The following is a 13,906-nucleotide window of genomic DNA, read 5'->3' as shown; positions in this document are numbered from 1 at the left end:
TTACAGTCTTGAGCTGGGTTGAAGGGCAAAGTAGAGGCCTGCTCAGGACCACATCACCCCAGATTATATTTGATTTGTTTTCCATTAAAAAAAACCATACACACGAGCACGCCCTGTTTTTGATTGACATTTTATTAGAAATGTATTTGTTTCCCTCTTTTTCGTATTGATAGTTTTAACAAAATGTGTGATATAAAAAGTGTGAAACATACAAAATTGGTGAGGGAGAGAGGGGCAGTCGGTGCAGAAGGAAGAGCGAGAGAGGGTGGGCAGGTGTGAGAGAGGGAGTGCAGTATGGATTGAGAGAGGCATTGGACACAGGAGGGGATGTGGATGCAGGAAGCACAGAGCGGCAGTGGGTGCAGGTAGAGTGTTCAGGAGGGGGGGATCAAGGGGTGCAGAATGAAATGACAGAGAGGGGCAGTGGGTGCAGGAGAGAGAGGGGTAAGATGCAGAAGGGAGGCAGAGGGGCAGTGAGTGTAGCACAGGGAATAAGGAGGGTGCAGGAGAAAGTAAGCAAGGGTGTGAGAGGGGCCCAGTGGGTGCAGGTGTGAGAGGGGCCCAGTGTGCAGGTGTGAGAGGGGCCCAGTGTGTGCAGGTGTGAGAGGGGCCCAGTGTGTGCAGGTGTGAGAGGGGCCCAGTGTGTGCAGGTGTGAGAGGGGCCCAGTGTGTGCAGGATGTGAGAGGGGCCCAGTGTGTGCAGGTGTGAGAGGGGCCCAGTGTGTGCAGGTGTGAGAGGGGCCCAGTGTGTGCAGGTGTGAGAGGGGCCCAGTGTGTGCAGGTGTGAGAGGGGCCCAGTGTGTGCAGGATGTGAGAGGGGCCCAGTGTGTGCAGGTGTGAGAGGGGCCCAGTGTGTGCAGGTGTGCAGTGTGCAGCTCTGCAGTGTGTGCAGGTGTGAGAGGGGCCCAGTGTGTGCAGGTGTGAGAGGGGCCCAGTGTGTGCAGGTGTGAGAGGGGCCCAGTGTGTGCAGGTGTGAGAGGGGCCCAGTGTGTGCAGGTGTGAGAGGGGCCCAGTGTGTGCAGGTGTGAGAGGGGCCCAGTGTGTGCAGGTGTGAGAGGGGCCCAGTGTGTGCAGGTGTGAGAGGGGCCCAGTGTGTGCAGGTGTGAGAGGGGCCAGTGGGTGCAGGTATGAGAGGGGCCCAGTGTGTGCAGGTGTGAGAGGGGCCAGTGGGTGCAGGTGTGAGAGGGGCCCAGTGTGAGAGGGGCCCAGTGTGTGCAGGTGTGAGAGGGGCCCAGTGTGTGCAGGTGTGAGAGGGGCCCAGTGTGTGCAGGTGTGAGAGCGGCCCAGTGTGTGCAGGTGTGAGAGCGGCCCAGTGTGTGCAGGTGTGAGAGGGGCCCAGTGTGTGCAGGAGGGAGGGAGAGGGCAGTGGATGCAGGATGGAGGGAGAAGGCAGTGGATGCAGGAAGAATGGGGAGTGAGGAAGTGGATACCAGATGCAGAGACTGGTGCAGGAGGTACAGAGGAGGAGATGGGAGGGTACGGGGGCAGGAGGGAGAGCGTGAGGGAATCAGTGGGTGCAGGAAAGAGATTGTGGCAGGAGTGGATAGAGGGGTAGGGAGTACAAGAGGCAGAGATGAGAGGCAGGAGGCAGAGAGAGGAGGACAGGGGTACAGGTCCTACCTCCCTATGGGAACTAGTACATCCCTGGGAGCCTCTTTACTGACTGGCTGATCCCTGTCATGTGACCTCTTTCTGGGGGTTTACACAAGTGATTGTGGGATTTGTAGTCCTGTTGCCTTTAACTGTTGAAGCATGATCTCTGGAGCTGGACTACAGCTCTCAGAAGCCCCTGCACATGTGAGAATAAGCAAGGAGAGCAGTAGCAATGTGGAGCCTTGTGTAAGGCAACTCTTAGCACCTGCTCTGGGCCGGGCCCCCTTCTGCCTCCGGGACTGTTGTCGTGGCGCTCCCCCCATATTGGCGGCCCTACATTGTAGCACAGATGGCTAAAAAGAACCCGTTTGATCTCAGTTTTGTCTGTCAATCATGTATATAGTATAGAAATATATATTTTCTCCCCAGTGACATTCCAGAGTCGTTCAACTGTTTTTGTTTGCAAATTCTGTTTTATTTTCCCTCTCCTCATCTAGCCATGTGAAATCCTCCACCGGATGTGGAGATTTTTATATAAAGATATTTTCAGCGGGGACTCTTAATGAGATTGTGTGATTTTCGACAAGTTGCCTTATAACCCAGCACTGATCGCTGCAGTTGCGGAGTTGCTGCTGCATTCTTTCCATAACTGGGGCCCCTAATAAACCAGTATGTTTCATTGGGACTTCTGGCCTAAATGTGCAAAGCCACTTGACAGATAATGAAATTAGTTACATTGAAATGAAATAGTCTAATTTCCTTCAGTATATATTTATATGTGGGACTGCTTATTTTATAATTTTGTTGGAGATACTTGCATTATGTTTGATTCTTGCATTTTAAACAACTCTGGAGCTCCCCAATTTTGAACTTCTGTAAAATATCATTTGTTGGTACATGTAAAACAATCTGCTCACATACGGATGACCCATCTGCTCGCGTCCCCTTCCTCTAAGCCCTTCTGAGATGGAGGAAGTGAGCAGATGGGTCTTGTGTATGTAATGAGAGATTTTTCTAAATGGAGATTTGCAGTAAGTTGATATTGGGGGGCTCCTGAGCTGTTTGAAATCTAAGATGGGCTTGTAAGCATGTGCGGAATTGGATGTGTATGCAGCCATTTTGCCACGACCAAATGGCAGCCGCCGATTCACTGCTGGAACCTCTGCCGCCGCTGCTTCGAACGCAAGTTTTATTATTGGTTTGGGTGGGTGTTAATTTAAGGGGTTGGGCGGCTAGGGTAAGGGGTTAATTTAAGGGGTTGGGCGGCTAGGGTAAGGGGTTAATTTAAGGGGTTGGGCGGCTAGGGTAAGGGGTTAATTTAAGGGGTTGAGCGGCTAGGGTAAGGGGTTAATTTAAGGGTTTGGGCGGTTCGGGTAAGGGGTTTTAGGGTAAGGGCTTGGCGTCTGAAGTTTTTAGGGTAAGGGGTTTCTAGTTGAAGGGGTTTACTTATTTTATTGGCTGGCGACGGTAGCTTCCGGCAGTGGAGAGAGTCGCGGCGAAGCGCCGGTGGCCATTAGGTCGTAGCGAAGCGGCTGCGACCAAATGTCCTAGACAGGGTGTGGGGGCTATTGATCCCCTTGTGAAATACAGAACTGGAGTTTGAAGTAAGTTGGTGGTGAGATGCTTATAATTGAAGGCACCATGTGAATATTGTAGAGCAGGAAATAATGTCAGACACTATGTTTTAGTGACGCTCCCGGGGTAGCGGAAAAACAGGACATTATATGTAGATAAGAAGCATTGATGTAACAAACAGAGCTCATATACTGTATGTTGTTTCTAATGGTGTATACTATATTTAATTATCTATCCTAACGTTGCATGTTTCAACGCTGCTCTCTCATTCCCCCTTCACATTGTACTGACAGAATGGAGACACTGTTCTGATTGGTGCCGTTCGTGGAGGTCACGTTGAAATTGTACGGGCTCTGCTGCACAAATATGCTGACATCGATATAAGAGGACAGGTAAGGGTGTTGTGATTTTTTTTATTCTGATTCATTAAATGTTACATTATATAAATGTTTTTAATCCTTTCTCCATTGTTACAAATGCCTTACTTGTATTTCCCGTTACATTTGACACTTGATTAGAATGCCTATATTTCATTCATTCTCGTCTTATAAGCTGCTACTATGCAAAATATTTGCATTTAATATCCTTCCGGTTTCTGTCTGCCCATAAATGTTTCTTTTCTTGCGTATCCTCGTAGGATAACAAAACCGCGTTATATTGGGCCGTCGAGAAGGGGAACGCCACAATGGTGCGGGATATTCTGCAATGCAATCCTGACACTGAAATAAGTACAAAGGTAATGGCAACATATTTGTGCTGTGTTTGTGCGCTGCTTGTCTTGTAAATAGGTAATCTGATTAATCAGGCAGGAATCTTGGAATAGTAAATACAGTATTGTGAACCTACGTCACGCATAAAGGGAATTCTACTGATGTAACAAAGCTATGAGGGAATGCTGGCTGATTAACCAATAGGTACTGTACTTCAGTAGTGTAGTAATGTATACATTCAGGACAATAACAAGTATTGGGAGGAAACCAGAGAGATCTGGGAGCTCTGCAGTAGCTCACCATTGTGCTCTAGAAAGATTATACGGTTGGTGCCAAAGGTCGGTCAAGGTCGCATAATATTGCACTTTGCGTCTTCGGTGGTTCTAGTTTTGGATGTTCTTTATTTGGTTTCCCATTAAGTACAAACACATCAGAATTACGTTAACATTTTTTTTTTTTTTTTTTCTAAACCATTTAAAAACTCTGGTAATTTGTTAATCATTCTCAATGGTAAAACTGAGATTTGAATTACTGCTATTTCCTGCTTACAGGTGCAGTTCCTCTTCTCATTTGAATGTGAACTCTATGTGAGGCCCTTTATAGCTACAGACCAAGCAATATCCTCCATGTTTTTTTAAATAATTTCTGTACTACGAGAAAATACTTGTAACATTTTTTTTAACAACTCTGAATGTCATTTTTAATGTATTATAATGTAACAAGCTTTTTTGCTTCTATAGCAAAAATGTATAGAACACAAAAAGAACACCTGCCTAGACAGGTGAAAGAACCCCTTTTGAACAAGCACTCATACGGTGATAGGTACAGATAGATTAAAAAAATGAACCTTTATTAGTGTATATGGGTAAAATAAGTGAAGTACATAAACACTCAACACAATTAAAAACGTATTAAATGAATTGCCCCTAGGTCTATTTATAAACTAATACTTGAAGGAGAATGTTTGGGGATGTCTGGTACCATATGAAAGAAATTTTTTTTAAAACTAATATGGTGCCTCAGTGTGGTCTATCTATAATGTTTGAAAGAGTCTGGTATGTGTCACTCGAGTGTAGTGACAGTCAAACTACTTTCATGCCACATCTGAATAACTTGTGGTTCTGTGACTAAATACAGAGTAGTACCTGTATATCGCTAGGGTGTTGCGGGTTGAACCCACATACAAAGTTTTCAGTCAGTGTGACCTAGCTGCACTTTGCTGGTCACAGAAGCCAACAAGGGGTTAATTTGTATATCCTTCAAGGCAACACAGGGTATAATAAGATATCTGTAAGGGAGGCTACTATGTAGCTGTGGGGGAAAGAGAAGAGGCTGATCAGTGGGAGCCGCAAATATATGCACTATTTCTATCCCACTGTTAGTAGTGTATTTCTAAGTTCTTATAGCCTCAAATGAGCATAATTTGATTAACCCACCAGATAGATAGTGAGGTGAGTTAATGCTCGTGCCCCCTATGGAGGTAGCAAGTAATTTTAAAGACAGGCTAGCTGATTTATCTCTGCCAGTAAAAGTGTTTGAAACAGTGTTCTACAGCTGCCTTTAATAGAGTTGCTCTATATCTGCAGATCTAGATGTATGAATGTGGTTGTTGTTTTGGCTTAATAATTGCCCAGCTAGTTCAGTCGGTGTAATGGCTGTAGGTAGGCAGAGTATATTTTTTATATGTTAATGCCGTTCAACATCCACCAAGTCTCTGGGGCAGGTAAGCCCCGTCTGTTTGATATAGACCGTTGATTATTTTTCACCTTGAAAAAGCGTCAGCGTGACGCGAAACGTACGTCGGTGGGCGCTCCCCTGTGACGTCAGCACGCATACTGGTGCGGCGACGTCTGTCAGACAGCGCGGAAGATAGCCGCTGTCTGCACTCTGAGTTCCACCCGGCATTTATATACTAGGCGGTGTTCATGAATACACCATGCCGGGTGGGGACTGAACAGATGCCGCCACTCAGGAGCGGTGATAAAAAAGCTCCGAAAGTGCAGCAACTCTGATACCCCTAGAATACTGGGGTGCATCACTGAGCGGCTGCAAGGCACCACTGATATCATAATCAACGGTCTATATCAAACAGACGGGGCTTACCTGCCCCAGAGACTTGGTGGATGTTGAACGGCATTAACATATAAAAAATATACTCTGCCTACCTACAGCCATTACACCGACTGAACTAGCTGGGCAATTATTAAGCCAAAACAACAACCACATTCATACATCTAGATCTGCAGATATAGAGCAACTCTATTAAAGGCAGCTGTAGAACACTGTTTCAAACACTTTTACTGGCAGAGATAAATCAGCTAGCCTGTCTTTAAAATTACTTGCTACCTCCATAGGGGGCACGAGCATTAACTCACCTCACTATCTATCTGGTGGGTTAATCAAATTATGCTCATTTGAGGCTATAAGAACTTAGAAATACACTACTAACAGTGGGATAGAAATAGTGCATATATTTGCGGCTCCCACTGATCAGCCTCTTCTCTTTCCCCCACAGCTACATAGTAGCCTCCCTTACAGATATCTTATTATACCCTGTGTTGCCTTGAAGGATATACAAATTAACCCCTTGTTGGCTTCTGTGACCAGCAAAGTGCAGCTAGGTCACACTGACTGAAAACTTTGTATGTGGGTTCAACCCGCAACACCCTAGCGATATACAGGTACTACTCTGTATTTAGTCACAGAACCACAAGTTATTCAGATGTGGCATGAAAGTAGTTTGACTGTCACTACACTCGAGTGACACATACCAGACTCTTTCAAACATTATAGATAGACCACACTGAGGCACCATATTAGTTTTAAAAAAAATTTCTTTCATATGGTACCAGACATCCCCAAACATTCTCCTTCAAGTATTAGTTTATAAATAGACCTAGGGGCAATTCATTTAATACGTTTTTAATTGTGTTGAGTGTTTATGTACTTCACTTATTTTACCCATATACACTAATAAAGGTTCATTTTTTTAATCTATCTGTACCTATCACCGTATGAGTGCTTGTTCAAAAGGGGTTCTTTCACCTGTCTAGGCAGGTGTTCTTTTTGTGTTCTATGACTCTCTCACCCCTGGCACCTAATCATTGACAGTAGCTAGAGCTCACAACCCTTCCCCCTCTCACTCCCTATTATTACTATAGCAAAAATTTACAAAGTCACGTCCCCTTCCTCTTTTGAAACAGGCTCTGGCACACCACTTTTTGAGCTCGGCCCTCTCTCTAGCAGTGCACCAATTGTATCTAGTGACTGCCTAGTCACATGATCTTCTCCATAGAATTTTGCATCTTTGGTTCTCTTCTGCTGCACTGACAGCCATTTTGTAAACCCCTAAGCCGAATCCTCGACGATTTGATCACAAGAGAACGGATCGATTGGCAATTTAGCTAATTACTTATAATTGTGTGGATTGTATTGATGCACATATTTAAAGGGGGAGAGAAACGCAGCTTGGACTGCTGCTTTAAAGCAGATTACCAACTGAATTTCATTTCTTTTTATACTAGTTTTGTATTTGATTTTAATTAGCTTTTAAAAAGGCCCAAAACCTACAGTAGTATGTTCAAATGGTAACTGCTGCTGTGCATTATCACTTTCTCCTCTCCTCCCGGCAGCACACAGCTGTTTTCTGTGTATGCTACAAAGGATCCTATCAGGAAAAAAAAATACGATGTTCATCTCCTCAGCTAAGGTTCTTTGAGATCTAACAATGCCACAAATTAATAACTGATTAGCAGCCATATCCATAACAAATCAGTGAGCAGGGGAAAACATAAATAGGTGAAAACAGACTGCAGAGTAATGTGACGCAATCTTTTTTTGTTTCAATTTTTTTATTAGGTTTAACACAATATAGCATATCCACGTTGACAGGTATTCTTTAAGTCGCATACATATAAAATATTGCTTCATATTATTTTGTTTAACATTTGAAAAACAGTCAAATTGTGCGCTTCTACCCTTTGTCTCTATTTTGCGGTCTTGATTCAGGGGGTTTTGTCTGTGGTTTTGCATTAATAACTTTTAGATAAACCTTCATTTTCCATTTGACGAGAACAGGGTAGGATAGTGAAGAAAGTGATAGAGAAAGCCGAAGGGTACAGGGGGAAAAGAGATGTGATGCAATCTTAAATACAATATAATAAGCCCATCTTTTTAGGTTGCTCAGTTCAATGGAGGGCTCCCTATAATCAGGAAAGTTTGTTTGTCCCTGATCTACATGTTAAAATGCTTTTGTGACAGTGGCACCTTGGCTCTGTAAGCATCGAGTCCCACGTGTTCAACAATTCAACTGAAAGGGGAAAATAAGCCACTTTAAACAAATGAGGGTTTTTTTTGTTTACCGTTATTTTAATTAAAAACTGTTTGCTTTTGGAATATTTGAATAAAATGAATGTCTTAATTCTCCCCTCCTCCCCCATTCCATTATAGGATGGAGAAACATCCCTTATTAAGGCGACCAAGATGAGAAGCATTGAAGTAGTGGAGCTTTTGCTTGATAAAGGAGCCAAGGTTTCTGCGGTGGATAAGGTAAGACAGATTTGTCTAGACGTGTGGCCCATATAAAATGATGAAAGTCTAGTATCCAATATTTTGGGCCTGTTTTGCAGCCAGTTTTAACTCCATCATTGCCTGACGTGCAGGTTATTCTGGCACCAAAGTGGTTACATAGTCATAGAAGGTTAGTCTATTTCATTAGTTTATTCTTTTGCTACACAAATGTTTTGTTGCCTCCTTGTCTGTTGTAAGCCTCACAACAGAATATCTTGAAGAATCCCAAGGAATAACCTATTAGTGATCTTTTATAATGCCCCATAGATTACAGGGTTAACATGCCAGCGACTCGACATACAGGAGAACCATACAAATACGGGAATAGAACAGAGCAACAGACAGAAAATCAAGGAATCTCTCCCATGTTCAGAGACTTGTTAGAAAGAACTGCACATAGCAAAAACGTGAGGGCTGTTACTTTGCAGTCATTAGCGAAAGGGATATTGCATTCTGTACCCAAGTGTACAATTCTCCAAGACAAGGGTGCTCAACTCCAGTCCTCAAGCCCCCCAACAGGTCAGCTTTTCAGGATGTCCCAGCTTCAGCACAGGTGGTGCAGTCTTTGACTGAGCCTCTGAGCAGGGCTGCCAACAGAAATCGTGGAGCCCAGGACAAACATTTTAAGCAAATTCCTCCAAGACCCCTGTAAGAGGACATGTGCAGAGGTACGCAATGGAGACTGTTTTAAGGTGAAATTAAAATAAGGCTTTATTGCGCCTGTCGCTTTAAACACAGCAAAACATATGAAAAATAGTGAGCCAAACAAAACCTGCTCCACTTCGGAGTATATTTGCACTTGCAGTCCAGCCCTCTTTAACTGTGTGGTTAGCCCAGCGATTCACCAGCCCAAATCATAGAGACATTTATATATTGATATAGATAAGTCTTATAAGAAAAGTCTTATCTGTCTCCTGGAGCTGTAGGGGAAGACTTCTCTGTTCTCCTCGTGTCCACACACTTGTGTGATAAGGCAATGTCAGGATCCAGGTGTGGAAGTATTGTCCCCTGTGTCTTGCTGGCAGCGTGCAGTCTGTGCAGCTCAAGACAGTGTCGTGCGCAGTCTTTCCTTGGTTCAGCCCCATGTCACGTGTGAGACTAAGGAATACTCTGCTCTTTCTGCTTCCAGGGTCGGCTCACGTGTGAGCTCAGGAAGAATCTCGCTTTCTGTCTCAGAGGCAGGCTTTTTCTGACACCTGTAATCATCCAGGTAGTGTTGGTTAATTGTCTACCAGCAGTTAACCACCACACTGCTGGATTAGAGGCACATTTTTGAACAGGGATAAGTCCCCTGTTACACCCCCCAATACATATAAAAAAAGACCCCCACCCCCTCAATACATATAACAAGACCCCCACTCCCCCTAATACATATTAAAAGACCCCCACTCCCCCCAATACATATAACAAGATCCCCACTCCCCCAAAACATATAATAAGACTCCCACCCCCCAAACAATACATATAAAAAGACCCCCCCCAATACATATAAAAAGACCCCCACTCCCCTCAACACATTTAAAAAGTGTGCATCACTCAATAGGTAGAGGGAGTATTCTGTTGTCTTATGAGAAAGGGATATTGTCAAACTCTGATGAGAAGAAAGTAAAAATGAAAATGATGGAAGAACCTGTCAAGAATCAGAGCAATAATCACATGTAGCAGAAAAGTAACAACCTCAAGTATTCATCAGTGATGAGCAAAACGTTTGCTTTATTTCCTTCCTGTGTTTCGGTACTTTGCCTTGTATTTACAGAATATGTACCATTATTTTAAATAAAAATACCACTTTGCAAACCTGTCTTTCCCCATTTTCTCTTGACATACAATGCTTACACTGCAGCCAGGAATTCTGGGAAATGATATGCAAATGAGCACTTGCTTCTTGTCCATTTCAACATAAACCCCTATAAGCTTATGCCTGCTGTATTACCGTTTGTCCAGCCTGGGTTAAAGAAATGCATTGTCAAAAAGCTTCATCACAGACAGCTCTTTCGACCTTTTGGGTCTCATCAGTGCGAGGTTGCTATTTGTACTATTATTTTGAAAAACTTGTTAGTGCGATGTACCTATCCTGTAGATTGATTTTAGAGTTGTTTTCACAGAAAGGAGACACTCCACTTCATATTGCAATCCGGGGGAGAAGCAGAAAACTAGCGGAGCTGCTTTTAAGAAACCCAAAGGATGGACGACTACTATACAGGCCCAACAAAGCAGGAGAGACCCCTTATAACATAGACTGCAGCCACCAGAAAAGTATCTTGACACAAATATTTGGTGCCAGTAAGTAGGGCTCTCTTACTGGGTTGTTAACTTGAATAATAATAATACACTTGGATTGTGCTGATCTGGAAGTTTGACAATTTAGTCAATTTAGTATTAGTGAGTTGCCCATTAGTAATCCAACATTTGTAGTATGTTATCTGTCCTAATATCAACACCCTCCAGTGTCGGTTGTAAGTTGCGCGAAATCAACCAAAAGAGGCAAAGAGATTTTTAATGTGTATATTTAAATATAGTGTGTGTATGTGTATATTTAAATATAGTATGTGTATGTTTAAATATAGTATGTGTATGTATGTATGTGTGTGTGTGTGTGTGTGTGTGTATGTATGTGTATATTACACATTTATTTGTATAAATTTGGACCAACGTTTCGATCCCTTTAGGGGGTCGTCATTAGTGTTTACCATTATCTAACCCTGATGACCCTAAAGGGTTCGAAACGTGGTCCAAATTTTTATGTTCAATATATTTACATTTGTTATCTCTTTGCCTTGTTTGTTTGATTTAGTGCTAAATATAATATTTAATGTAATTTCTCTCTCCAAGGACATCTGTCCCCTACTGAATCTGACGGGGACATGCTGGGGTACGACCTCTACAGCAGTGCCCTGGCTGACATTCTCAGTGAGCCAACTATGCAGCCCCCGATCTGCGTTGGACTTTATGCTCAGTGGGGGAGTGGAAAATCATTCTTGCTAAAAAAACTAGAAGGTAACATTCAATGTTCTCATTTCTATTTGTAACACCCCTAAATGTGCCCTGTGCCGTAAGTCTCCAAATTCTATAACAAATACTCATCAGCTTTGCTCATCGATGTGCATATCTGTGTGTTATTCTTCTGCAATGCTCAGGAACCTTTATTTTCTTGTGGAAGCCAAGTTTGTTTCAACAGCAAGATTAAAATCTGCAGTTATATAATCTGTGACGTAATATAATCCTCATTGTGAGAAGTCTGATTTACTCACTATGGTGTAAAAACGGTTGCGTGGAAGTAAAGTGATTTTGACAATACAGTACATGCGGACATCCCCCAACTGACACGTCAGCACTGACATGTACTGATAGTTACGAGGTTAATGGTATCACCAGGGTTCCCCTGCTCATTGATATAGGAAAATTTAGTTTGTCTGAGACGTTATTGTGACTTTGGCAAATACGTTTTTGTTCCTGCCTTTCAGATGAAATGAAAACCTTCGCCGGCCAGCAGATTGAGCCATTGTTCCAGTTCTCTTGGCTGATTGTATTTCTCATTCTGCTGCTGTGTAGTACTGCTGGACTACTGCTCTCCTTCACACTCGATCCCAAGCTGGGAATATCGGTGTCGCTCAGCTTTTTAGCTGTCCTTTACATTTTCTTCAGTAAGTCTTTACTTTGCATGTTGGGAATAGTGTAGTACTCTCCTTATAGTTCTTTTCTTTTATCCGGCTGTTTTAAACACCGTCCTCCGGAAGGAGACAGCTCTTATTGAAGTATAATTGCAATATAGTTGGACCTAACTGCAAGAAATGAGTCATATACTCCACTTTTTAAAACTGAAGACGTAAAGGTGGAATTTTATGACATACCACTGTCAGGGGATTCTTGATGCCCCCCCCCCCACCCCTCTTCACAAATTAAAGAAGCAAATACTTGAATCTTGTACTGTATTATAATAAACTGGATCATATCACTTTGATGGTATAAACCTGTAGTGATTGCTTTAACTGTATCGGTATATTTGACATGGTTTTAAAGTAAAAGCTAGAATGGCCAAAGAGACCTACAGTACCGTGCGCTGAAGGCCTCTCAGTGATTGAACGATCAATATATTGTATGCTAATGCTGCACAGCACTGTGACTCTGCCAGGAAGGCATATGCCTGTTTTTCAGCTAGTGGTGTCAACGGCAGTATATGCTTTTTTAGCTCTTCTGCATCCTCTCATCCATCTGTGCAGTGAAATCTGGGAGCGCTCCTGCAGGGCGTAGAGAAGCTCTGATCTGCTGCAGGAGTATTCCCAGCTCTCCCTGCACATAACTGGAAGGGGAGGACAGGTGGGTAAGTGGTCCGCAGGCCCTTTGTGAACAGAATGTGGAGGCCTATGAAGACCTCTTGTAGATGGAACATATTGTGTTCCAGAGAAATGTGCACATGAAACATTCGGGTCTGAAACAAACTAATGGCATTAACATGTTTGAGGTTTGAAATATGGGGTATTGCAGTAGTTGAAGCAAACACAGGAAGTATTTAAAATAAGTTATTTTTTAACGTGGTTCAAATTTGGGAGTGGAATGTCTTCTTTTAGCTGTTACCGTTCATTGATTTACACTGGCAAAATGCCCCCTCCCCTTCTTATCCTCGGTGCTCTGTAAAATAGGGGTAGCAGCTCCAGGATGGAGGAAATACTAGGAAACATTTTGTCTTCAGGTTGTAGAGGAAAATGGAATTGTATATTTCTAAGGTTATCAAACATACAGTATGTTTCTCCATATGTGCACTAAAAAGTAACCTCTTCCACAGTGGCGGTCTACTTCGGTGGAAAGCGAGAGGGAGAAAACTGGAACTGGGCCTGGATTTTGAGTACCAGATTGGCCAGACACATTGGATACCTTGAACTTCTCATGAAGCTGATGTTTGTAAACCCACCAGAACTTCCCGAGCAAACCACCAAAGCTTTGCCTGTCAGGTTAGATCTCCTGGTTTTTTTTTAGTTGATGGTGGATTTTGCGTAAGCAGAAAGCACAATGGGAATCCAACAAGATGATCCAACCAATGCCAAGCTTTTGCTAACATTGAACTTTTTCTTCAGGCAGATCTTTCAAATCTAATAACATCTACTAAATAATGACACCATCTTTCATTTAAACACTGGTGGTTTCTCACCATTTTTTTTCCGGCTAGCATCATACCATGGGTAGCCAACTCCAGTACTCAAGGGCTACCAATAGGTAAGGTTTTCAGGATATATCCTGCTTCAGCACAGGTGACTCAGTCTTGAACTCAGTCACTGATTTTAGCCACCTGTGCAGGTTATTGAAACCTGGCCTGTTGGGGCTTTTTGACGACTTGAGTTGGCTACCCCTGTGTCAAACAGCATAACTGCTTCAACTTGACTCATCCTTTTGCTACCATTGTCTTAATGATACATGCTTCTTTCCACCTCTGACCTGTTTTGCATGTTAAATCCGTGCATCTC

General features: G+C 43.2%; 1 protein-coding gene across 8 annotated transcripts in view; it reads left to right on the top strand.

Moving 5' to 3' along the window:
- Window positions 1-13,906, top strand: part of KIDINS220 (kinase D interacting substrate 220) — a 175,620-nt gene that overhangs the window by 53,133 nt on the left and 108,581 nt on the right. For all 8 annotated transcript variants that reach the window (XM_075598322.1, XM_075598321.1, XM_075598320.1 and 5 more), the window contains exons 9-15: window positions 3,462-3,560; window positions 3,806-3,904; window positions 8,328-8,426; window positions 10,553-10,730; window positions 11,280-11,444; window positions 11,912-12,091; window positions 13,231-13,396. In XM_075598322.1, the coding sequence (XP_075454437.1) occupies window positions 3,462-3,560; window positions 3,806-3,904; window positions 8,328-8,426; window positions 10,553-10,730; window positions 11,280-11,444; window positions 11,912-12,091; window positions 13,231-13,396 (986 nt within the window). The remainder of the gene's footprint in view (window positions 1-3,461; window positions 3,561-3,805; window positions 3,905-8,327; window positions 8,427-10,552; window positions 10,731-11,279; window positions 11,445-11,911; window positions 12,092-13,230; window positions 13,397-13,906) is intronic.

Source organism: Ascaphus truei, chromosome 4 (assembly GCF_040206685.1).
Source record: "Ascaphus truei isolate aAscTru1 chromosome 4, aAscTru1.hap1, whole genome shotgun sequence".
Lineage (NCBI taxonomy): Eukaryota > Metazoa > Chordata > Amphibia > Anura > Ascaphidae > Ascaphus > Ascaphus truei.
Note: the sequence above shows the minus strand (reverse complement) of the source record. Positions and strands in the feature narration are given on the sequence as shown.